This window comes from Equus asinus, chromosome 7, assembly GCF_041296235.1.
Source record: "Equus asinus isolate D_3611 breed Donkey chromosome 7, EquAss-T2T_v2, whole genome shotgun sequence".
Lineage (NCBI taxonomy): Eukaryota > Metazoa > Chordata > Mammalia > Perissodactyla > Equidae > Equus > Equus asinus.
Genome location: NC_091796.1, coordinates 22,629,519 through 22,656,529, shown reverse-complemented (window position 1 = coordinate 22,656,529; position 27,011 = coordinate 22,629,519). Strand labels below are relative to the sequence as shown.

General features: G+C 37.2%; 1 protein-coding gene across 2 annotated transcripts in view; it reads left to right on the top strand.

Moving 5' to 3' along the window:
• DCC (DCC netrin 1 receptor) overlaps positions 1 to 24,401 on the top strand; it is a 1,085,205-nt gene extending 1,060,804 nt beyond the window's left edge. For both annotated transcript variants that reach the window (XM_070513040.1, XM_070513039.1), the window contains exons 28-29: positions 15,658 to 15,800; positions 18,889 to 24,401. In XM_070513040.1, coding sequence (XP_070369141.1) covers positions 15,658 to 15,800; positions 18,889 to 18,978 — 233 coding nt within the window. In that variant the 3' untranslated portion in view covers positions 18,979 to 24,401. The remainder of the gene's footprint in view (positions 1 to 15,657; positions 15,801 to 18,888) is intronic.
• The last annotated feature ends 2,610 nt before the right edge of the window (positions 24,402 to 27,011 follow it).

Below are 27,011 nucleotides of genomic sequence, written 5' to 3'. Positions count from 1 at the left end.
ACCATGTGCCTCTCTTCCTCCAGCTCCGCTGCACTTTATTGTCTCCCAGGTGCCATACAACCAGTACTTTCTCCAATTCTTTCCTGTGTTAAAGCTCAGGTTTTATCTCTTTATTTACTCTGTATATAGTAAACTTCTGATTAAATAGTTCACATTTATGTGATTTATCTTCCAAAACTAACATTTAATATCATAATAGACACCAATTTTCAATACTCTTTAATATAACAATAAAGCCTAATATGTGCTGGATCCTGAAAGATCCTCAAAAATATGAACCGAGGCCGGCTGGTGGCGCAGAGGTAAAGTGCACACATTCTGCTTCAGCTGCCCAGGATTAGCCGGTTTGGATCCCGGGTGCAGACCTGGCACCACTTGGCAAAAGCCATGCTGTGGTAGGCGTCCCACATATAAAGTAGAGGAGGATGGCATGGATGTTAGCTCAGGGCCAGTCTTACTCAGCAAAAAAGAGGAGGATTGACAGGAGTTAGCTCAGAGCTAATCTCCTTGACAAAAAGAAAAAAAACGAATGAACCGATTCTAACCATGGCAATGATGTTTGCAGACTTTATTAATCGTGATTACCATTAGCAGCGTTTAACCATTACTTTACTATATCGTTTAATCTTGACAAAAATACCAAGAGAAAAGTATTATTTCTCCCCATTTACTCATGAGGACTCTTGGAATCAGAAAGACTAAAATAATTCATTCAATGTCACATTACATTTAAATGGCAGGACTTGTAGGATTTGAACCTAGGACTTTCTGAAACCAAAGCCTGCTTTTCTGAATGACTATATTATAATGCATATACGTAAGATGCCAATGATTGTGTGAATAGCAATGTCACAAATAATAAACACTTCATCTATATTTTGGCATCTCCCTTAATATGTAAACATATACATATTGTGATCAATTTTCCAGAGATATTCTAGTGTTCTTCTATGAAATTTATATCCGTAACACAATACTCCAGCTCATGCATTCACAAGAGGAAAAGAAAAAAATAGACTTTGTTTATTTCTGTGTTCTCTATGTATTATTTACATTTCCATTGGTTTTTATTTTGTCACACTTTTTTGGTTTCCTTTCCAAATATGCATTGATTACATTTTTTTTCGTGCTTGAATTATCCCAACACATCCAACTGGAGAAAATTTTGTTTCTCATTGGAAGACTAAAATAAATATCTATATCATTGTCAAAAACCCAAAGATAATGTGGGCTATTTCTAAGCTCAGTACAAGATATCCTATAGCCTATTTTTCAAAACTAGCTTCCAATCATTTCATGGATATGAAATATTCAGAAACTTCATGCTGCAGAATATGTTGAATATTGAAGAGTTTTTGAAACATTGCATGGAAACATATTTTCCTCATAAATAATTTCCCATATGTGGGCTTGAAGAGAACTTCTTTTTGGCCCAGGATAACAAGGATTAGTCAGAATTTTGCACTGACATTTAGTTCTACTGCAAATAAAGAAGAATAAAATCTCAATTAACTAGTATCTTTGGAAAGAAAGAATAGACTGTTCTCAGGAAATTGCATTTATGAATAGCTCAGAGTGAAATAGAAATAATTTTATAATGCATAAATGTTTATCAGTTGCCAATTCTATGTTACCTATAAGCTAAGGACTGAGGGGAATGCCGTTTTGCACATGCCTTTTCCTTAAATTCCATACCATCTCTGTAAAAGAGACCACGTCAATTGATATGGGATAAACCCAGAGTATAGAAGAACTGAATAACATCTCCAAAGTCACAGTTGCTAAAGGGCAGGAACAGGATATAAGTCTAGTTCTGCATGACTATAGTGTTTATTCTCTTTCCTCAATTGCTGGAGAATCACAAAAGTATACAGAAGAAGGACTAGAGTAAGTAAAGTCCCAGAGATGACAAAGTACAAGATGTTTTCAGAGTCTGCAGGTAAAGCAGTCTTGTGAGAGAGGATGATTCCTAGAGCAGTTATGAGATAATAAGCTGGAAAAGGACAGGGTATGGTGAGTTCAAACAGAGCAGTAATTTGGGAGGATCAGATGGTAAACCACGACTGTTAGAAAGTGTGTGATGTAGATTAATGGCAATGAGAATAAGTGGAAGGGACAGTTGCAAGAGTTATCTTCTAAAAGGAGAAATAGTGCCTGAGTGAATAATTGGATATGAAGAATGAAGCAGAAGGTGAGGTTCCAGGTGACTCTTGTTTTAATCCTGTGTCTTTGGGAACGTGGTTGTAAACAAACAGAAAGAGGGAAGTGAGCTGAGAGGTTACTCCTTGAAAAGAGTGGGAGAGGAAGAGGCGAGAGTGAAGTATGTTGAGCATGAAGGAGCAGTGGGACATCCAGATGGAAATATGTAGCGGATATGGTAAAGTGTTGAGTTCAAGAGAGAAGTCACAACCGAGGAGTTGACTTGGGAATCATTTTCAGAGAGATAAGAGTTTTAGCATAGAGTAGATAGAATTAGATGACAACTCCAAAGGAAAGAATTTGAAAGAAAAAAATAAAATTCAAAACTGAAATTTAAGGTAAATCTACATTTTATGAGGGAGTAAAGAAGAGGTACCAAAGATAGGAGAACAATGATAGTATAATTTTTCAGAAGCCAAGAAGGGGGACTATTTCAAGGAAAAGTTAGTTGAAATACAATAGTTCCTTGATTCAAAGTTGCCGTAGAGTTTTTTTTCTTCTCATGTTTTATTATAAAAGTATCAAATGTTCAGGAAAAGTGTACAGTGATCTCCCGTATACTCACCACCTAGATTTTATAATTAAATTTTTTTCGCATTTTCTTTGCTACATATTTATTTATCTATCCATCCACCTTAATTTTTGACACATTTCAAAGGAAAATGCAAACATCAGTCCACTTTATCCCTAAAGCAACTGTAAAAAGACGCCATTGCCTCTGGAATGTGCTATTGATTTAGTTGCATAATTTTAAGAGAAAGAATAAAATCTGTAATAATTGTACAAAATTAATTGTGAGAAGCATCCTGATTTCAGGGGTATTGCTGTGTTTCTTAGAACTGAGGAGACACAGTACTAACAAAGCCCATGGAGAGATTTATAGGGCAGATAGCCACTAGGTGAAAAATTATGAGAGTATTTATGACCTTTTATCTGACATTTCTATAGATTGGTGAGGGCAAAAGCCAGGCAGCCGAGAGAACCGTGGTGAATAAATAAATGGGTAAAGTGAAAGTGTAGACCACTCCTTAACATAGGATAGCAACACACAGGAAAGAAATTGATCAGTGGAGAAATGACAATGCTGACTAAAGTTGTTTCCCTCAATGACCCAAATGTTTTTTGGGGTGGAGGTGGTGATGGTGTTCGATTCTTACAGTTGAAAATATTTTTGAAATATATAACCATACCTCATCAATTAAGTCAGTTTCTATGAGCTTTTAAAGTGTTCCTGTGCCTTGAAAATACTGTTCGTATTGTGCTTTGGTCAGTCTGAGAGAGAAACATGTAACAGTGGGAAGAGATTGGGTTAAATTGGTAGTGTACTAACCCCAGAATGTAATCTGGAAGTTATATTTCTGGGCACAGTCATGATATACATTTGTGTGTGTGTGCGTGTGCGTATGTGTGTGCCTGCATGTGTGTGTGTGCAATTTGATGACTTCTATTAAAAAATAAAACCAGATAAAAAATCAATTATTTCAGGATATTAAGAAATCTGATTCTGAGTAATCAAGCTTTTACTATAAAACAGAATCGTCTGTGGCCATCAAATTGTCTTTATCAAGGGAAATATTTCCAATATTTACAAAACAAATTGATTTTTGAAAAGTGAAAATTAGTATATTTATACAGCATATGAAATATTCACCAGAAATGTAATCCACTTCATACTAATGTAGATGAATTTGGGTTATGATGACATCCTACATAGTGCATCATTATAAAAGTTGTGCGAGACCAATGTCTAGATTTCTGCATTGTTTCTGCATTTTTGTGATGTTTTCATGAAATGACATGGAAACTTTATGCAGTGTCATTTGTTCCTTTGTGAATTGAGAGTGTAGTTCTCTGAAGTTTGAACTCTAAGATATCATCAAAAACGAGGAATTAATGGAGGGGTTTTTAAGCATATTTTTCATGAAGAACAGAATTGATAATTTTCCTCCTAGGAGCACAAAACATCTGAATTGCAGTAATTATAAATAAAGAGCTCAAACCTGTTGCTTCTTGTTGCAAATAGGGTAGAAAAATTTAGAGTGAAAATTAAAGAATCAATTTGGGCAGAGGATATAAATGTCTCTTTTATAACAAACTGTCTGAAAAAGATCTGGAGTATCCATGAAATTAACTGAGGAGGGTCTTGACTTTGACATTATATGCAAAAGAACACAGAAAGTCAAAGCAGACTTCTTAAAGTGAGTAATGGAAATAATGTGGGATCAACTTTTTTACCTTGAATTATGGAACCTCCAATAAACAACACATATGTTTAGTTTTGAGTGAGTAGTTTTTGTTTTATTTTGTTGATATGTGGTCTAGGAACCTCAGAGAAGCATCAAGAGAAAGGGTGAGATATAGAACTGTTATGGTGAATTCATTTCTCATGATTGTTGATGATTTTCCCAAAACTTCTCTCATTCTATGAGGTTTCTAAATCAAAAAGAAGCAGGAACAAGCAGAATTCTGAAGCTAAGTCTCTGTAGCCTCATCTGCTTGTTGTCACTTTTGTCTGCCTCAGTCTAGTTTACAGGAACAAATTCCACCAGGTATTATGTCAGCTCTACTCTGTATGAATTAGGCACTGGTGTAGGTCCTAAGGACAAAAGACACATTAGACAATGTTTTTGTCTTTGAGGGCTTCTTATCCATCCTTTACTTAATCATTTTTTCCCAACATAAACTTTGTAGAATAGCTATTTATCAATTCTAGCTCCTTGTGTAAGGCTCTCCCTTACCCGATATAAAATGCATAATAAACACCTCTCTTGTATACAGGATTTTTATGGATTCAGAGCCATCTGGGACAATGTTTAATTCATGTTTTCAACACAGTTGGTCACTTTCTCTCCTCCAGTACTCTGGAAACTTTGATATTATCTTCAATTACTGTTAGGCAGCTTCTGATGTGCCCTGTGAATTCAGGACTTAGATTTCAGTTTGCAATGGTATGAAGATAAAACGAACCACAAATAGGTAGAAGTAAGAAAAAGCATGCCTTTATAATTGGAGCTGCTAGATCTTGGTATTACCTCCGAGGAGGAGTTATTGGATTATATTTAGTTGTTCAAGCCAGGAAGGTGGATGCCTTGTTGCCTAGAGAAAAAAGAGGATGGAAAAAATATCAGCGTCATATTTAAGAATATCCCAGGAAGCAAAGGCCTCTCCCTTCTCCTGGTGCAATGGTGACAGAAGACTCGGTAGAGAAGCATCTCTCACACGGCCCTTTCTATCATTGATCTTTAAAACTGTAAACAAACCCAAGAAGAGAAAGATGATAAGCTAGTAACAGTTTGTCACTAAATTATTGGATCATTTTCTATCATGAAGGAGGATGTCGGGCTGTGTGAGGTTCTTGGTATGTCATATTAGGTGTGTGCAGAAAGAAGGGTGAGGGGACAGTATAGGGGAGAAGTGTAGAGGAGAAGTATATCAAAAGGAAGAAGGGGTACAAAAAGAGGAAAGATATTTGAAGACAATTTTCGCCCTTTGCATTATTCAAGCAAACACAAACTGTAAAACCACACACTATATTTATTATTCTTTTCCAAGACATCAGAAATTTTCACTTTTATGATGCTATGACATTTATATTTGCATTAGTTCACCACTTAAATGGGAACAAGTGTAACTGGGATCAAGGTAGACAAAGAGAGCAGGAATATGTTGATTTAGTCTTTCTTCTACCTCTTTTCCGTCTTCAGTACCACTATCCCACAAGGTTACTGTCTTCTCTCCTTTTCTCTTGTTCTCACTTGCTCTTTCCCTTTCCAGCACTATGAATGTCCACTTCACTCTGCTTTCCATCAAAGCCTACTTTGTAGAATTTTATTTTTATTTGGTTTTGTCTAAGAAAGAACATATACTTTAACAATATATAGTAGTCAAACTCCACTTACCAGTTTAATGCCCTTTAAGCAAGTCCCTTTTCTTTCTTGAACTTTGACTTTCCCAGCTCCAGGATGTGGGCAATAAGATGTTTCAAAAGTCCTCTTTCAAAGAACATAGAAAAAAATGTAGGCAAAGGTGTTTTACTGTAGTTTATGTGCCTGTGGGAGAGGGAGAAGGTGCCTAAGTTTTAGCCTTTCTCTCTCTGGGTTCCAGTTCATGGAAACAATGGGGGGAAAAATGCTGATACCCAACGGGAATTAAGGATCCCAGAGAATCACAGCCCTCTGGAATCACTGGATAGGAATATCTGGGCGGCCTCTTCCTCCCTCCCTGACTACAGGACTACTGGGCTCACCAGCTGTGAGCTACAACAGGAGCAGAGACCTGCTTGCCCTGCTGGAGTCAGGCCTCACCTTCTTTGCTTAACAAATGCAACTTTCAGAAAGTTCAAAGCAGGAGAGTTTTGAACCCTCTATGTCAGAGCACAGGTAGGTTTAAGAACTTGAGTAGTGACCATTTAGCACATTGGTCCTATACTCCAACCTTTCACAGAGAGGTGGCTCAATGAAAGCCACCTTATTTGTCATGCAGAGCAGTTGCCTCATCTGTCTTAACGGGGAGGTGTAGAAAGGGCTAGAGAGATGGGCAGAAGCACTGCATGAACACATCCTCAGTGTTTCCCTTATCTTTGAGGAGAAACAGAAAGGTTAAGAGAAGAACACAAAGCTCCTGTCCCCAGAAGTGGCTTTTAAATATGTTTGTCACCGTTAAAATATAATGCACTTTGTAGACTAAATGCTTTAAGATTGATGCCAAAACTTACCTATTTGAAATTCTATTACTTATGAGGAATGCCTGAGGCTTATTGCATCTAGGTAAATCCAGCTACTCTCATTTTTTCAGTATTTGTGAAGATGAAAAGATAGAGAATATTACACAAAATTTTCCATGTACATACTTCTTATTTCTTGCAGAACCTCAAAAACTCCTTGCATGTGAGAAGTGTCTATGACTATATGGTGCTTTCATATTTCTCCAATCAACCTGAGCATAGAGTAATTACTTAATAATAAATACATGTTAGAATAATACTATAGTTCATGTGGAAACTAGACCAGAGAGGCTATTTCATTTGTCAGGCATCACAGAATGGGTCAGAGACAAAGTGGAAATGAGAAGCCAGGCCTCTTCAAAGCTACCCATTTTAACTTTATTCTTAAGGGTGAGGGAGTGGAAAATGAGATAGGAAATTGGAAAAAGTAGACAAGGATGTGAAAATTAATGTTGAAATCAAAATCATGCCAGAAGTTGGCCTCTGATTTGACCCAGATGAGTCTGTTCGCTCCGTTCCTGCTGCAGCTTAATCTAACATTTCTCACCAAGAATCATTTTACTTGGGAGAACCCTCTGCAGGAAGATGCTAGCTGGAGTCTGCACCTGGCAGTCATATATTATGTATCTAATGAGCAAATGAAATGTTTAATAACTGTGCTGTGAAAATAAAGCTTAAAACAGTAAATTCCTGCTGAGGCTGCTCATCCACACCTGATGCACACTGCTGGCCCATCTCAGAACTCCAGCATCATTTGTATTTTCCCCCCTTAGTGGGTCCTGCTGAGGAGAGTAACATTAAAACCACAGCAATGTTCACTTAATTAGTTGTATATCAATGTAAACCCTTTTATTTAGCAGATCAACATCACATATTACACCTAAGGGTCGGCTGAAACATTTCTTTAACATGCACCCTGGGTAGAGGAAAATCTATAGTGGTTTCAGGTTGAACATTTGTAAATTTAAATTTTTTCAATTAATCATGGATCATTTAAACTCATATGAATTTAATACTGCTTATTTTTAGTTGAATTGTCTGTTGTTAGTTTGAAATAAAAAAGCAGGACAACCTTAATTGTTGTTATGGTTTTCCATTAATAATTTTGAGAGAAAATGATAGAACATTTTTTCCAGAAAGCACCTGTTTAAAATCCAATTACTGTAATTTATGAGTTAAGAATTCACTTGCTGGAAATTTCTTTGGATTCATTTTTACCAGTGGATTCACTGAGGCTTCCTAAATCTTAAAGAGAACAAAGCAATCCAAATGTAAATTTAGGTATAGGCAGAATAGCTCTCCTTTCTTGTATACTTTTATAGCCAGTAGCTTAAAGATTAAATTGTTTAACCTTTATAGATATAAAGAAATCAAGACCCCAAAAAATTAGACTATTGGGCCAAAGTCACAAAACTAAATACCACTGGGTGTCCTGAGTCCCAAGCTAGATTCTTCCTCAATATTTGGATATTTGGTTGAGCACTCATTCTGTGCTTGGAATTCATTGTGTAGATCATACTCATTTTACTGTTAAGGAAAAAACAAGTAAATAATACAGGAAATCAAAAACTTTTTGTCATGAAAATCAGCTTGGGCTTTAGGATTGGGAGCCCTCATCTCTCAAGGCCTGTCTGAAGAGAAGGGAGACTTTCCAGTTTCTCAGATGCTTCCTGCCATCCTCAGCTTTGCTCACCTCCCTCTTTGAAAGTGACATGGGTTTTCTTGATCACTTTCTGAAAGTCATTCTTCATATTTGGGAGTGATCACAGAGGATCTTGACTGCTAGGCTAAGATTATATTAAATTAATAGCTAGGAGCCATGGAAAAGATTCTTTTAATTTTTGTCTTTTCTTTTGCTTTGATATATTGCACTGATAAGCTCTTAGAAGTTTCATTGAAATTATTCATGTTTAGACCAATTATCAATGTAAGTGCAATTCTTCAAAACAAAGAAATAAATATGAAAACTTTTCTGTAAGCTACTCCCTAAATCTCCAAAAATAGGAAAGCTATAAAAAATTCTATCATTTCTTGACATTGAAGAACAAGAGTTTAATACTCTGGAGTAAATGTTTTTTCTAATTGCTACTGTTTCCATTTGTTCTGGTAGGGTAGGATCATGGCTCCCTTCTGGTGTGTCAAAACACCATGGGGCATAGCAAAGGCTACCTTGCCTTAAAGCAGCCTGTCACGGAGAAGGAGCACACAAAGAATGCAGGGGAGGGGTGCAGGGCTCAAAGAACAAAGCTGGCTTTTAAACTGGCTTCTGAGGGCAGTGTAGAAAAGGCTAGATAGCAATGGAGGAAGAGTGGCAAAGCCCCATCTGCAACTGAAATCTAGAAAGGTTCAATATGGATGAACGGATTTAGTATAAATGGTCTCCCAACAATAGCAATCCATCAGCAGGTGAGAGGCAGCAAGGTGGTTTCCAATCTTCAGATGGGGACTGTGCTCCCAGTCATCACTTAGGAATCCAAGTGCCAGGTGATTACACTGCTTTCTCACTCGAACATGGTCCATGCCATGAGACTGGTTATTTTATAGAAAGATGTTTGCTTAGTTTGAATGGTGTAGAAAATGGATTCAGAATTTAGCCTTTTGGAAAAGCCACTGTACAGTCCTCAGGCATGAGGTGAAGGATTAAAGGCATGTCTTATAGCCCTGTGGAAGAATAGGAAGACAAGAACCACACATGGTGAACTATGAGGACATAAATGAAGAAAAAAGCAGAGCTCGGCGAGCTTATGAGGACCCAGGCTTCACCGGTGTCCAAGCTTAAAACATCTGAGGTTCAGAGTAGAAAATGCTAAATCTACCCAAATACAAACATAGCGTAGGGATGGGGTTAATGCACACCCAAGAGCAAAAGTGTCAGATTTCCAACACAGGACATTTTCATGAGAATCTTTGTTTTAAAACAGCTGTTCTTGTCTACGAAAGGGCAATTCTGAGACCACAGTTGTCTTATTGGCTGTTGATAAATCTCTCCTGGGAAAGAAATTCTTTTCTTTAACTCACTATTCAGAAAAAAGAAAGAAAAATATTTAAGGCCATGTAGTACATCAGACAAACCCTGTTAATAATGAACTCTAAAAAACTGTTCAAATTCTTCTTCTGTACTGGAATTTTATTGAAATCAATTCTACCTTGATCTCCAGGGACCTCGGTGTTCTCTTCAAGAAAATAAAGGGAAGGTCACTAGATGAACTCCAAGAGCTCTTGAGGTTCCAGCATTCTAAATTTCTTGGAATTCGTAAATATCACTTGAGAAGAGGCAGTCACTTGAGGTTTAAATGCTTTGTGTGGTCTTTTAGCCGAGACAATGTCTTCAATTCCTTTTGTAAAATGCATAGTCTTGTATATTGTTCAACACTCGGTAGGCTCTAAATGTACAACTGTTTCCTGGACACTACAGACAATCAATTATCTTAATGATCTTCTTTCTTTTTGGTTTTTAATTTTAATTTTTATAGCAGTAACATTGGATTATAACGTTATATAACTTTCAGATGTACATCACAATATAATTCAAATTCTGTGTAGATTACATCATGTTCACCACTCAAAGACTAATTATAATCCATCACCACACACATGTGCCTCATCACCCGTTTCACCCTTCTCCCTCCCCCCTTTCCCTCTGGTAACCATCAATCCAATCTCTGTTGCTATGTATTTGTTTGTTGTTGCTTTTATCTTCTCCTTATGAGTGAGACCATATGGTATTTGACTTTCTCCCTCTGACTTATTTCACTTAGCATAATATCCTCAAGTTCTACCCATGTTGTCACAAATGGCCAGATTTCATCATTTCTTATGGCTGAGTAGTATTCCATTGTGTATATATACCACATCTTCTTTATCCATTCCTCCCTGGATGGGCACCTAGGTTGCTTCCAAGCCGTGAATAATGCTGCAGTGAACATAGGGGTGCAAGTATCTTTATGCATTTGTGTTTTCAAGTTCTTTGGATAAACACCCAGCAGTAGGATAGCTGGATCATGTGGTAGACCTATTCGTAATTTTCTGAGGAAACTCCATACTGTTTTCCATAGGAGCTGCACCAGTTTACACTCCCATCAGCAGTGTACAAGTGTTCCTTCTGCCCATATGCTCTCCAACACTTGTTTCCTGTCTTGTTAATAATAGCCATCCAGACCAGAGTGAGGTGATATCTCATTGTAGTTTTGATTTGCATTTCCCTGGTGGTTAATGATGTTAAACATGTTTTCATGTACCTATTGGCCATTCGTGTATCTTCTTTGGAGAAATCTCTGTTCAGATCTTTTGCCCATTTTTTAATTAGGTTGTTGGTTTGTTTGTTGTTGAAACATATGAGTTCTTTGTATATTTTGGATATTAACCTCTTATGCAATATATGGTTTTCAAATATCTTCTCCCAATTGTTAGGTTGTCTTTTCATTTTGTTGATGGTTTCCTTTGCTGTGCAGAAGCTTTTTAGTTTGATGTAGTCCCATTTTTTAATATTTTCTTTTGTTTCCCTTGCCCAGTCAGACATAGTACTTGAAAATATGCTTCTAAGACCGATGTCAAAGAATATGCTGCTTATGTTTTCTTCTAGAATTTTCAGGTCTTACATTCAAGTCTTTAATCCATTTTGAGTTGATTTTTTTGCATGGTGTGAGATAATGGTTTACTTTCATTCTTTTACGTGTGTCCTTCCAGTTTTCACACCACTATTTATTGAAAAGACTCTCCTTTCTCCATTGTATGCTCTTGTCTCCTTTGTCAAAAATTAGCTGTCATATATGTGTGGGTTTATTTTTGGGCTCTTGATTCTGCTCCATTGATTTGTGTGTCTATTTTTGTGCCAGTACCATGCTGTTTTGGTTACTATGGCTTTGTAGTATATTTTGAAATCAGGGAGTGTGAGGCCTCCAGCTTTGTTCTTTTTCCTCAGGATTCCTTTGGTTATTTGGGGTCTTTTGTTGTTCCATATAAATTTTAGGATTCTTTCTTCTATTTCTGTGAAAAATGTTGTTGGAACTTTAATATGGATTGCATTGAATCTATAGATTGCTTTAGGAAGTATGAACATGTTGACTATGTTAATTCTTCCAATCCAAGAGCATGGAATATCTTTGCATTTCTTTGTGTCTTCTTCAATTTCTTGATGAGATCCCCAAGGATCTTTCTAATTAGTTTGGGTTATAGTACTCTTTAGACATTCCTTCATCTTATTGTAATAATACAAGTGTTTCGGATGCAGTATAATACGCTGCAGATCTGCCCAGTTGTTTAGGATTCTGGGCAGAAAATACACCATCAAAATATATTTTTATAGTGAGAACTATAATTTTTTTACTTGCAAAACTGAAAGAAAAACTAGTCAAATAAATATGAAAGAATTATATAGAACAGTCTGGTAAATTCTAAAAGAATCTTTGTTCTTATATGCTTCCTAGTATAAAACAGGCACAGGCCTGTTTGAATTTCCTACATCACAAGCTATATCCATGCCATTTACTTTTTTTTTTAAAGATTTTATTTTTTCCTTTTTCTCCCCAAAGCCCCCCGGTACATAGTTGTGTATTCTTCGTTGTGGGTTCTTCTGGTTGTGGCATGTGGGACGCTGCCTCAGCGTGGTCTGATGAGCAGTGCCGTGTCCGCGCCCAGGATTCAAACCGACGAAACACTGGGCCGCCTGCAGCGGAGCGCGCGAACGTAACCACTCGGCCACGGGGCCAGCCCCATGCCATTTACTTTTTCTTGTGTCATTCTCTTTGTAGATATCTATGTTAAAGTAGATTGATTTGTAATATGTGTTAGACACACACTGCATGTGTTTGGTTAAGGGTTAAATAGTAAATTTTTCAGAAATAGTTTAGTTTCTTGAAAAATTTAAAAACTTAAAAATAAATAAAATAACATTTCATCATCAAGGAAACCAAAGTAAAAATTGTAGCAAAAAATAAGTAAAAATAAAAGGTACGTACAGGAAACGGTAATTGTTAAAATGCAGCTGCTCTGTTAAACATAGTGAAGGAAGAGATGGCTCACGGACTGGGCTACTCTCCGTGGCAATAAAGCTAAGCTCATATTTAAGCAGAACACTGTGAAGATTCTAGAAGAGAATATAAACATAATTCAGAAAATGCAACTCAAAGTAAGAGTTCAATAGATACATTCTCAAGGTTCACCAGTACTGTATGAAAATTCCTCTTTAAACTTTGTGCTTTCACTTAAGTAATCATCCACAATATTATTGTGAATTACAAGTGTTGGAGCATCTAGAGGGCCATTTCATAGCATCACTCTGCCAGGGTGTTTAGTGCCTGCCCTTGTATTGGGGTTTACAGCTCAGCTGACTCCAAGAACACTGCATAAACAGTTAGAGGGTGAAAAGAGAAGGATAGAGGTAGACTTAATAGACAAATGGTTTGTTCATATCCAATGAAGAGCAGCTGGTAGTACATTCTCTGGAAGAATGAAGGTTTGTCTATTTTTCAACCAGAGAAAATTGGCAGTGAAAACTAAGCATACACAACAAACCCCAAATGACTTGTAACATAGCAGTCAGTACCAAATTTATACGGCTTTTTTGCTTTAGCCCAACAGCCCTATTCATCACATTAAATTAGTGATGTTAATTCAAATTATACTATTTGTATAGGACTTTGCTATTTAATTTTAAACATTTAACTTTGGCTTTATAGCATAAACTACAGGTTTATAAAAGTTATGCCAAATTTTATGTTTGTATATATTTAAACAACATTGTAACAAAAGTAGGTTAAGTCAATGCTGGAGTTCATTAGAGTTTTGTTTTTCCCTTTAAATTAAAATTTAATTCAACTATGAGAAACTATAATATGGTAAATAATTTCTACCCTCAAGTTACTTATTGTCTTTGAACTAGATTTCATGTTCTTTTACATTGCTTCTTCAAAAAGTTCATTAAAATTGGATGGACTGGATCAACATATGAATGATAAAACCATAATTTACTGAGTGGAGTTAGATAGATCTTGGTGCAAATCCTCACCCCACCTACCCCTTTAAAAACGTGTGAACCTGGGTAAGTTACTTAATTTCTCTCCACTTTCACATCCTCATATGTTATCTAGAAATAAGACACTTAGCAGAATTCTTTTGACAACTAAATATTAATAATAGCTAGCTCTTTTTGAATAAGTTACACGTATCAGCCATTTTGAACACATAATCATATGTAATCCTCACAATTAGCATTCCCATTTTACAGATGAAGAAATAGCAAGGGAAGTTAAGTTAGTTGACCAAGCAATTACGCAACTAGTATGCAGTTGAGCTTTCCAGGATCTGAATGCAAATTGGGCTGAAAAATCCCAAATTCTTCCCCACTATGTTATTTCACTTAAAATGAACTAAAGTGCTTAGCACAGGTCTGGAGCTTAGTCGGCACTCCATAAACATCATTTCCTTTCTTAAGAAAATGATTCACATTTCTCTTGTCTCTAGATCTCTTCTCATCTGAGCTACCAAAAACTTAAGATCAGCTTCTAGTGATAAATCATTCCAACTGCAGACTTTTGATGCTTGAAGTTTAAGAAAAGAGTGAAAGGATATAAATATGAAGGAATTACATGCTAGGCCATGGTATGAGGAAAGGTGCTTTTTTTGGGGTTTATCATTTAACTCTCCTAGCATATGGCAATTTCTGGCCTACTAGATTGTCTGAATTATTTCTTTCCCAATAAGCAAATGCTCCTTATTTCTCCTATTGTAGAACAACCTTTGAGTTTTATTAATTAGAATCATTTTTCCAAAGTCTGATCAAAACAACTTTTTTCCACAAAAAAGTAGATAGTACACTATTGGGATCATTAGAACTCAAATATTGTCGCTGATGATAGAAGAGAACTGAAGCAAACTTCTTTCCACAGCTTCCTTCAACACCTTCTATGCTGAGGTCTTGGTTACGATGCTAAGAATGCCAAAAATCCTTAGGTATGTGAGCTATACTAGCTGATCCGATAAGCCTTTATGAAATTTTTATTTTAGGCTATAGGGACAAAGTTATATTATTGCTATAAGCTAAGCAGGATTTATAAGGCAAAACCACACCCAAAAAGAACAGGTAGCCATCGTTTATAGCAGACTGAAGTGTCATCTTAGTAGAAGCTCAGCACTTCTTCAGATGATTTTCATGAGCATTAGAATGTATTTTATTGAAAGAAACTATATTGATCAGGACAGAATAATATCTTTTTTTTTCAAAATAGAATTAGTAATGAGATTCTATCAGATTCACCATGAAGGATTTTTTTTTTACTGTAATACTAATACTCATCTGTAGACCAGAGTGACCATCTCTTTTAACTGCACAAATATTCCTTGGTGCTGTTACACAATTTAGAGCTTACTTAGGTGGATTAGCACAGGGCTTTCTGGCCCAAAGCTGAGACTGGCCCCAAATGAGCCCACTTGACACTTTATGGGTGCGAAGAACAGGCCAGAGCTCCCAGGCAACCTTTCACAGCCTGATTTGGAATCCTCTTGAAATTACATATGACTGGTGGAGAGTCATCTGGAGAGGCCTAATCAGAATTTGTCTTCCATTCAGCAGAAATAAAATGAGCCCATTCAATTGTGTCAGAATTCATTTCTATACTAGAGAATGAACAATAACCTAAAATCAATGCCAACCCACTGGAGTTGGCTTACACGCTTGAGAAATTGTGCCTCAGAATGTTTTATACATTACTTTCATCACTCTGTGTTTTCTATTTCAGGGCCTGCTCTTCCCAAGACTCATGTTAAAACAGCCTCTCTTGGGTTGGCTGGAAAGGCAAGATCTCCTTTGCTTCCTGTATCTGTGCCAACAGCCCCTGAAGTGTCCGAGGAGGGCCACAAACCAACAGAGGATCCAGCCAATGTAAGAGCATCCTTGAAATTCATGCCCTGTCAGGTGAAGCAGTGGCTAATGCTGTACTTAAAGGCAGTCTTAGAAATACAAGCTGATGACTACAGAATATGTGACTATACATACATATATAATATATGATATATGTCTATATATGTGTGTGTATATACATGAATTTCCTTTCAATGGGATGAAATACCTTGGAAATAAGACTATAAAATTATTCTTTAAAATGAAAAAAACAATAACAAAGTGCTCTACTCTGAGGGGTTATATGAAGTTATCATACATGTCACTCTAAAATCTTAAAATAGCCTGGAAACATAGAATTGGGAAGATGAACACACCAAATAAAGAGAAATGAAGGAAGGAATTTAAGAAGAAAAAAAGAGAAGGAACTGACATATTTAGAAAATAAGAGGTTCAATTATTTAATGAGAGCAAAAAGATTACTAAGGGAAGAAGTTAAAAAGTGATCAGATAAAAGAGACAAAAAAATCTAAATTTTGACAGAGCAAGCATTTGAGAAATGCACTGTAAAAGAGATTTAAACAGATGTTGCCTAAAGGCAGAGGTTTAGAAAACTCTAGGTCTTTCTGAATATAATTCAAGAGAAAACATTTAAAAGAAGGCCAAGAAATTAACATATCAGTTACCTTGAAAAATCAGAGTGGAAGGAGAAAAAAATAAAAAACAGATCAGAATCATCTCATTTGAATGAAAGATAATTTTGTCTTGACTTGATAGTTTTCAGTATGACAACCAATAAAATATTTTAACTACATGGAAACCAAGGAGTCTGGATATACATGTATGTGTGTGAATGTTTGGCAGAAGTATGTTATATAATTAACATAATTTTTGGATACTTAAAACATATTCAAATTTATAAGAATCTAATGCACTGCTTTGTCAGAATGTAGCTGTTAACTGCAATATTTGTGTAATCTCATGGTTGTTGGCCATATCTTAAATCAGATCAAACCCCTAAATTTATACTATTGTCTCATCTCATAAAGAATCATGGTAGGCAGCCCATTTTTGCATTTAAAGTTGATTTTAAAGAGTGACAAAGATATAATATTAAGAGCAGTAAGAAATAAATATTAAGAGAAATACAGAAATGTCGCAAATAATCTAGATCGACCCTGTCCTATAGAACTATATAACGTGAACCATATGTGTAATTTTAAATTATCTAGGAGCCACATTAAAAAATGTAAAAATAAATAGGTGAGATTACTTTTAATACTACCTTTTATCTAACCCAATATTTTCAAAATATTATCATTTCAATAATTGATAAATATAAAAAATTGTCAATAGGATATTTTACATTCTTTTGTACTAAATGTTCAGAATCTTGTGTGTATGTTATATGTACAACATGTCACAATTCAGACTAGCCACATTTCAAAAATCCAATAGCTACCTGTGCCTAGTGGTTGCTGTATTGGACAATGAGATCTAGATACTTAAAGAAAAACAACCCAGTCAACTGAGACAACATTTTGGGAAAAGAGTTACCAACTAGTCACCTCATTTCAACCTCCCTCCTCATGTATATGCCAGTCTTTTGAGCCAAATTGGCTACTTTTCAGTCCCTGTTAAGCTCTGAAGATTACATAGTATATAACCAAGTCATTCATTGGCAAGCTGAGATTCCTATAAGAAGGTACAATTTCCAACACATTTAGTACCATGCATTTTGAGCTATTTCTTTAGTGGCTGGAGTGAGTTTGTGCCTATCCTCCCATGTAATCTCCACCAGTGTTTTCTTGGGATCAAGGGTATTTATTTGGCAAGATTAGATATACATTCTGATCTTGGTACTGAGAAACGCTTCCTGGCCTACGCAGAGCTAGAAATCATGACTCAGGCCTCATTGATGCAATAACTTAATCAAGTGCCTGGGCTATGCAAGAATAATCAAGTAGGGCAGGTCTACATTAGCCAAGACAAAGGGTATGTTGAGAAAGGAAAAAAGAAACTGACATTTTTGAGCACTTGCTACTCACCAACACTGATTTGTTGAATCCTCCCAACTACCCAATGAGGCAAGCTTGCTATTCTTATTAACAAATAAGGAAACAGACTCAAAAAAAAAAGCTGTATTAAAAGAACTGGGATTCAAATCAATGGCACAGTCTCAGCGCTCTTCCTCTTGAAGAAGGAAGATTTCCTTCTTCCCATTGACTGACCATCAAAATTACCTGTGAAGCTTTAAAAGAAGACAGAAAGATTCTAACCCTCCTTAGACCTACTGAATCAAAATGGCCTAGGCTAGTGAAGGGAATGTGTGATGACTAATAAGCCAGTATTACTAATGACACGATTCTAGTGCTCACAGTGAGTGAGTTAGAGAGAGTATGTTCACCAAGACTTCTGCAGTTCAACCTCTTCATTTTATCTATCGGTCAAATTGTGCCGTAAGGTTACCTTTACCACTAGGCTTAGAGGCAATTCTGGTTTGTGGTGAGAATTTTCTTTCTACACACAAACTAAAGTCATAATCCTCAGATCTGTTATTGGTCAAAGCAAAGCCCATCAAGCTTCCATTTTGATACAAAAATGTGCCTATGTTGCATCACAAAGACGAGAGACCTGGTGGTGTAAATTCTATTTTCTAGTGGGTGACCTATGAAAAGAAAAAGGAACTAACATATTGAATATGCACTGTGTGCTGGACACTGTGATAGGCACCAAACATGTCACAGGATGCTCAGAATAGCCTATGAAATAGATTTCCTCCTCATCATTTTGTAGCTGAGAACTATATGTGAGAGAAGTTCACTAACTTGTCCAAGACCACGCAGCTAGTGATTGGTAGAATTTGATTTGAAACGAGATTTGTTTGACTCTAAAGTCTTTTCCTCATCACAAGGATGAAGGTAGCAAAATAGTATGCAGTCATTCATCACTACCTCTTTTACTACCAGCATCTTCATTCAGTGATTATATTCTGGGCACAGCCCCTGGCTATGGGCCACTGTGTCATGCTTGAGAATAGAGTGAACCAACTAGACACGGCCCCTGCCTTCATCAAAGGGATATATTGATATTCACCTGTACTAACTCTTTGCTCTCATTCTCTCTGTAGGTGTACGAACAGGATGATCTGAGTGAACAAATGGCAAGTTTGGAAGGGCTAATGAAACAACTTAATGCCATCACAGGCTCGGCCTTTTAACACTTATTGTTCAATTGATGAAGTGAATTTTCTTGGAACTTTGCAGCATCCTAATTACCCATAAACAGCACACCTGTGTCCAAGAACTCTAACCAGTGTACAGGTCACCCTTAAGGACCACTCAGTTATGAAGATCCTGAAGCAGTTCAGAAGGAATAAGCATCCCTTCTTTCATAGGCATCAGGAATTTAAAAACAGTGACTATGGGGTCCCTAAATGAAAGCAAAGATACATCTTCACTGCAATGTCAAAGCTGAAGCTGCTAGAATAGTCCTGGGTCTTTGCCGCTGCAGTGACCACACTGTCATAACTAATGCTTATGTTTTCCTTCATTGCAGTCTCTCGTTTTTGTTATGTGTGGGACTAGTCTTACAAAATGCGAGTGCATTATTTAAGCCTGTACCATGCCATGGCAAGTCAGTGCAAGCTCACTATTTTGTTTTCAACTTTAAAGTACAAAGCACCCACGAGAATTCTCTCACTACATAGCACCAAAGGATTGGATGTTTTCCTGACAGCACAAAAAGTAAATAAGTAAACAAACAAAAGGCAGCAAATGCTTGTTTTGTAACTTAGTCATTCATCTTGCACAAGTGGTGGATATTAGCAAGTGGCTGTAAAATTCATCCGTTTTAGCAAGTATTTATAAATCCACCCTTGGTTAACATTTATGTCTGGAGAACAGAAACATAAAAATCTGCAACCAGTGGCATCCTGCCAGCAGCAGTCCATTTCCTAAAAGAGGATACAATATGCAATCTTTTCAGACACACTGTATTTATGTGCTTAAGCTTGTAACAGGACACTTTTCAATTTGGGTGGCTTTTGTGCCATACCACACTGTGATGACATTTCAAAGATTCACCAAGGCCATCTTCCTCAGGAGTCTGGCTGGAAGAGCTCCTCCCTCCCCCAAGCCCTCCCTGAGTTCTCCTTGGCAGCCAGCCTTGGGTGACCTGGCCAGCTCCATACATCACATGGCCTCTTGATCAACATCCCTGTAACCCTCTGCATAAATGGCAGGCTCCCTGAGAACAGGCCCTGAGGAAGGGAAGGAAAATGGAAGGCAGTTTCAGACAGTACCTTCTCTTGAGTGATGTCACTTCCACCAACAGGGTCCTCACTGACTCAGAGCAGTACTGGTAAGTGGCAACCATCAAGCCCTATTGTCAAAAGAAATTTCTACACCATTGCTTGCCCAGAGTCAGAGAGGAAGGCACCTCTTGATGCTTCTGACACATCGTAAATCCAGTGGATATTTCTCAAAGCTGCATCTTCATTGTGAGCTAGAATTTTAAACTTCTATTGCCGTGTTTATCTACAGCTTGGAACTAGGTAAAATTAAGAACATTTTGTGTGCATCCTTTTAGTTTCTAAATGTTCAGCTACATTTGGAGTTAATCCCTGTTTATGCAGCTGAATCGCCAAAAGGGAGCTGGTTTGCATATTTATCAGTCAGGCAACTTGAAAATCCAATAAGAGAGGTTCAGCTGAATTATTCCTTTCAGCTCTGCCTTTGATTTCAAGCTTGAGTAGGTCATAATTTTAAAAGAGCATGGAAGGGATAGGATCTTTACAACCTAATAGCTCCTTTTATTAGGTGGGTAATTATATATGAATCCCTGAATGAAATATTTTGAGCAAAATGGCACTGTAACAGAAGTAATAATTCAGATTATTTTTTTACAGTTTTATGTCGGGAAGGAAATCTGATGTCAAAGAGAGGGCTTGTTCAAATGGTTCATTAGAAAGTCCGGTCCATTTGTGAAATTATTCCTTCAACAAGAGTGCTTGTTCAATTTACTAAGATTTTCCTGAAGTCCTTCTGAGGAGTCATGTGATGTTATTCTATGGGGAGATTGCCCTTGTAAAACATCTGGGCACTTAGGCAGACAACCCTCCACTGACCTGGAACAAGGCATTTCCTAACATAATACTGAATCTTACAAAAATAATCCATTACTTCAGGAAAGAAAATGTTTATTAGGCTAGCCTTACCTTCTTGAGGTCCTAGAATGACTTCTTCTTTCTAATACTCACAAACAAGGAATATTCTCTGAAGGCATTTGACATCCAAAGAAGTCATCCTGACTAGTCAGTTTGGAATGGGCTGCAAATCGCAGATTTCAGAGATTGAGTCACTTCTTCAATCTGTAGACTATAGCTGGACAATCAAGAGAACTAGCTTTTCTTTTTTTTGAGGAAGATTAGCCCTGAGCTAATAACATCTGCTAATCCTCCTCTTTTTGGTGAGGAAGGCTGGCCCTGAGCTAATATCCATGCCCATCTTCCTCTACTTTATATGTGGGATGCCTACCACACCATGGCTTGCCAAGTGGTGCCATGTCCACACCCGGGAACCGAACCGGTGAACGCCAGGCTGCTGAAGCGGAACGTGTGCACTTAACTGCTGCATCACCTGGCCAGCCCCAAGAGAACTAGCATTTGCACAAAATTCTAGATGACTCTAGTCAAAGTCAATGACCTTAGGAAATAAAATTTTTAAAAATACATGAAAATATACATTATTTGTGTTCAGTGAGAGAGATATTTCTGCTACATGCTCTTGAAATTCTCTCAAGAGACTCTTGTACAATTTACGCAATGGTTTTAGTATGCAATGACTTTACCTCAACTCTACTCCCCATTCTCTTGGATAGTCACATATGTGCACAACTGCCTGCCCAGTTTTTCAGGCGACTTTTTAATTTCCCAGTCTCCTGATCTCTTGACAGGAAACAATCTGTGAATACTGCAAGATAGCCTCTAATTCTGTTCCTATTCTGAGTCTAGTTCCTGACATACAGGGCTCTTTAAGCTCATAAATCTCTCTGAACCCAGAGTGCCATGCTTGACAGCCAACCAGCAGCTCTGCCACCAGGACTCATTTCTCCCTGAAAGAGAAGAAAATAAAACTTGGCAGAGCATGCCCAGGCCTCTCCTGCACTGTGCTGAACTGTCAGGCAAGAGCCTCCTCTTGAAAAGTTCGGTGTTTCTCTTTGGTATTTCATACTGATAAGAAAGCTATTTTCTTTTCTCTAGAAATTTCTGCATTTTTTAAAGTCACCATAATGCAGATAGCTCAAAATGCACACAACATATTTGGAGGATGCTCTAGCCCAAAGTGAAATATTTCTTAGTGATTCACATCCAATAAGAAATCAGTCATGGCTACCTCTTTGTAGAAGAGCTATAAGCTTCTAAAATATTTAAATAATGGAACTTTACATTTGGGTATTATAAAATACACACTCAATTGAAAAATCTGAAAGAAAAAAAAAAAACACATCAAGCCAGGGATATAAGAGGTGAATTTATTAAGGCTTCCTGTCAGGGGTTAGATAGAATATTATTCTCTTCAAATAAGGGTTGTTCAAAATGACATGTATGTTCAGTCCTCTGCCTTTGGTAAGAGCTACAAAAGGAGAGGGGTCCAGCATGAGTTTGTCGTTCCAGACAATATTTGGAAACTGTGAAGTCTAGCACTCATTGGCTATTCCGAAAAGCATCTCTAGGTACAGGTCTTTATGGAAGCCTTCATAGTGTGTGATTGAAGATGGTTTCTCATTCTTATCCACCCTTTCAATACATCTGTCCGTGGACTTTGTTTAAAGCAACCTCATTTGGTCTTCTCCAAATTTAATAGAATGTCTCATATATTGTAGCTGGACTGTAATTCCTACCAAAAAAAAGGTCACCTCTGAAGAGATCACCTTACCATTTTAGATAAAATTGTGTCCCAGACTCAGCCTTCTTGTGATTTTAGAATGTCCATTTCTAGTCCATGAGAGAGAAAAAAATAGAATTCCCTAGTTTTAGGTGTGTTTAAAGAAAACAAAATCATCTGAATTTTAGAATAGATGTGGAGCAAGGTTGCTTTCCCTCCCTCAACCAGTTTACTTCATGCAACCACAGACCGCCTTGAGGCCAGAGGTTAGTATCCTAGCCTGTTGTTAACACAATGCAGAGCCCACAGCATTTTGGAGCAGCAGACGCATCCAGATGTTCAAATCTACAATCTCTCTTTCTTTAGTCACTTTCAAAGCAAACTTTTACTCATAATGTCATATTTCTCTAGTGACTTTCAGAAATCAATGTAATATTATATAGAAAAGCTTTTCACTTGATTCCAATGTTTTAAATTAAATTGGATACTTTGGAAAATCATAGATCTTTTTTATGATATTCCATTCCATTGAAAAACATGCACTCCCATACCTCCATGTACTTTGCTATCCAAATACCTGCTTCTAAAAGGTACTGATTCTGAAAAGAAATGCCCGAGTATTTCCTGGTCAGTGAGGATATAGAGGAGACCAAATGCCACGTCCGTATCAGCAAATGAATATTACTTCTGGGCTCTCCATTGCCACCAATGGATAACGTTCACTTGGCGGACTTCTAGTCGCACTCTCCGAAGGATTTCTTCTCCTGCTCTCAGTAAGAGAGTCTTTGTGCGTTGTCACCCTATAATTTTGTGTTGGTTGGAGAGCAACAGCAAAATTCTACAAGATGTCATAAACACAGACACATGGGCCGAAGGATCTCACTGTGTGCTGAAAGAGTATTTTCAGATGCAAGAAAGGAATGTTGGGGAGGAGGAGAAATGCTGTTTTTTATTATTGTAGGGTAAACCTGACAATTCGGAACTTTGTGAATTGTCAGCTTGTTTGGGGGATGGGTGGGTGGGTACGGGGTGTACTTTTTATAAGTAATATTTAATTTATTATTTAGAGTGGCTTCTTTTTGGATAATTTATGAGAAAAAGGGAGATCTGGTTGGGAATCTAGATACGGCTGTTAAAGCTGCAGTGTTCCATATCTCAGAGGGACCACTTTGGAAACGAATTGTCCGTTCCTGAGTATGAGGATACATTCAGGCAAAGCCTCCACTGAAGCTTCCTCATTACCGCCTTCTCCCTTTCCAGGGTCATTAAAACAAGGTGACACCAAACCTAAAATATTCTGACAGCATTTTGCAGATCAATGCTACTTATTCTCTCAAAGGGCTTTGCAATTCAAAAAAATTGTTAGTGTGCTAGTGGTAGGTTTATTTGGTAGAAATGGGTATACTACAGCTTTAACTAGCCTTAGTGGAGAAAGAAATTTTTTGTTGCTACAAAATGCCTTAAAAAAAAGGCATTTTGAGCCTACAAAGAGTTTCTTTAAATTGTCAGACTCTAGCATTGTTAACCAAATTAGACTAGTGATTGCAATATTTAAGTGTAAATCTTGTTCTATGAGAAAGGAAACTTGCTTACAGTTTAAAACAATGACTGTTTCTACACACGATCTTGTATACTACTACACGAGGAAAAAGGGGTTTTGTAATCACTGTAGAACAGTCTGATATTCATTTTTTATAGAAATGTTATTCCAATGGTGCATTTTTTGTTTAATAAATAAAGTTTTGATACAAAATTGTTTCTTTGTCTATATTTATATTTAATGGTTGACACTGAATGCCCCCGACCCTAATCCCTACCTGTGTATTCTTATCCTCAGGATATACATTGCCTTTTTTTTTTTTTGCTGAGGAAGATTCACCCTGAGCTAACATCTGTGCCAGTCTTCTTCTGCTTTGTATGTGGGTTGCTGCCACAGCATGGCTGCTGCTGAATGGTCTAGGTCCACACCCAGGAACCAAACCCAAACTGCTGAAGCAGAGCTTGCTGAACTCAACCACTTAGCCAAGGAGCCAGCCCCCAATTTGCCTTTTTTGACATTTGTGGTAAAGGCTGTTGGTGCTCTGCTGCATCCCCTAGGATCCTTATACCATTTTTATGCACATGCCCAGTATGCTTTCAATCCCAACAGCCAATACTCACGTCTTTTTGTTGGAGGGCTACCTCAGGCTGCATGCACAGGAGAACTGGAAATGCCTATCAGACCTTACCAATAGCTGATAAGTACTCCAAACTTTTTGCCTCTGATTGAGACAACTCTGAGGTGTAACCTAACTTACCTCTGGATGTCCCCTGCAGGACTGAGTCAAAGTGATTCTCCATGGAGAGAGGCTACGCCACAATATTTCACCCTAGATATTGTACCCTCATTTGGCTTACCTTTTATCTCTTTCCATCTTCCTCCATTCTTCTAATGGTTTCTCCGAGGAGCACTTCACAATATATCACTTTTACACAAATCTTCATGTGAAGATCTATTTTAGGGGCATTAACTCAAGACAAGATCCTTCTATCTTTGTTGCCATTTCAACACACCAACAACAATAATGTAATACTCTCTCTATCCTCTGGATATTTCACCCATACAATATTGACAGCAGAACATGGGGACACATATGAGGAAAACAATATATTGCTATGAGTATTGAAATATTACATTGGCCATGTAATCTACTCTTTAAGAGAAAGTCATGAATTAATAAAAGTTTTAATAACTTTTTGGGGTAAGCAGAGAACTACTCAGTAAGTCATTTTTTGAAAGCAATGCATCACAGATGACAAGACAGATGGGCCTTTAAAGGTCATCTGGCTCTTCCATCTTCTTCGACTCAAATCATGCTATCTAGAGAAAAAACTTGTGTTTAAGATTGCCAAGGATCTAGAGAAACTGAAACCACTGTGCGTTGCTAGTGGGTATGTAACTAGTACAGCCACTCTGGAAACTAGTATTATGGTTCCTAAAAAAATTAAACCTTGATTACCATATGATCCAGCAAATCCAATTCTGGGCATAACCCCAAAAGAATTGAAAGCGGGGACCTGAACAGATATCTGGACATTCATGTTCACAGCAGTGTTATTCACAACAACCAAAAGATAAAAGCAATACAAGCATTCATCGATAGATGAATGAGTAAACAAAATGTGGTATATACATGCAAGGGAATATTATTCAACCTTAAAAAGTAGGGACATTCTGACACATGCTATAACGTGGATGAACTTTGGGGACATTAGGCTGAGTGAAGTAAGGTCATCACAAATGAACAAATAGCGTATGATTCCACATGTAAGAGGTACTTAGAGTAGTCAAATTCATAGAGACAGAAAGAAGAATGGTGATTGCCAGGGGCAGGGAAGATACGGGAATGCAGAGTCATTGCTTAATAGGTACAGAGTTTCAGTTTTGGGAGATGAAAAAAGTTCTGCAGATGAATGGTGGTGATGGTAGCACAAGAACGTGAATGAACTTCATGCTACTGATCTGTACTCTACACTTAAAAATGGTTAAAATGTTTAGTTTTGTTATATATATTTTACCACAGTTTTTAAAAATCTCCAAATAAGGGTATTCCAGAGCCATCTTCTATAAATGCTGATATTTATGCTGTGACTCCTGAAATAAAAGTATATTAACACCAAAATGTTAAAGGAGATTGATAGGCAAGAAATAGAAGCAACATATTTTCCACAGTCTATTTTATCTCACACAGATTACACAATCATATTCAATTTATGTAATTGTATCTTCCAAAAACTGTTGTGCTATCATAGAAGACCATCAGAGATGATTATCTCCAGGGAAAACTGGTTTTTTGAAGAAAAATAAAATGGATTACTGGTGTCTGACTTAGAGGGAAGGCCAAGGGATAAACTAACTACTCTCTCCACTGCAAATATTTCTATGGGAAGGATTTTGGAGTAGTCGAAGAATGAAATACTTTTTATCTTAAAATACCCTATGATGCTATAATGAAGACAGATACCAAATTCTGTTAATATGCATATAGGGCATTTAATAGGTCTAAAAGAAAGTGGGAAGTCAGAGGTCTACCCAGAGCTTGAATCCACAAAGGTCGACATGGTCTCTTTTATGAAAAGTTTCTTCAATTCATTGATTCCTCGTTTGTTCCAACAACTTGATATGTTTTAAAGGTATACCTACTATTCTTTTTTTTTTTTTTTTGAGGAAGATTAGCCCTGAGCTAACATCTCTGCTCATATTCCTCTAATTTACATGTGGGACGCCTGCCACAGCACGGCTGGACGAGCAGTGTGTAGGTCTGTGCCTGGGATCTGAATTGGCAAACCCCAGGCCACCGCAGCAGAGCACGTGAGCTTAACTGCT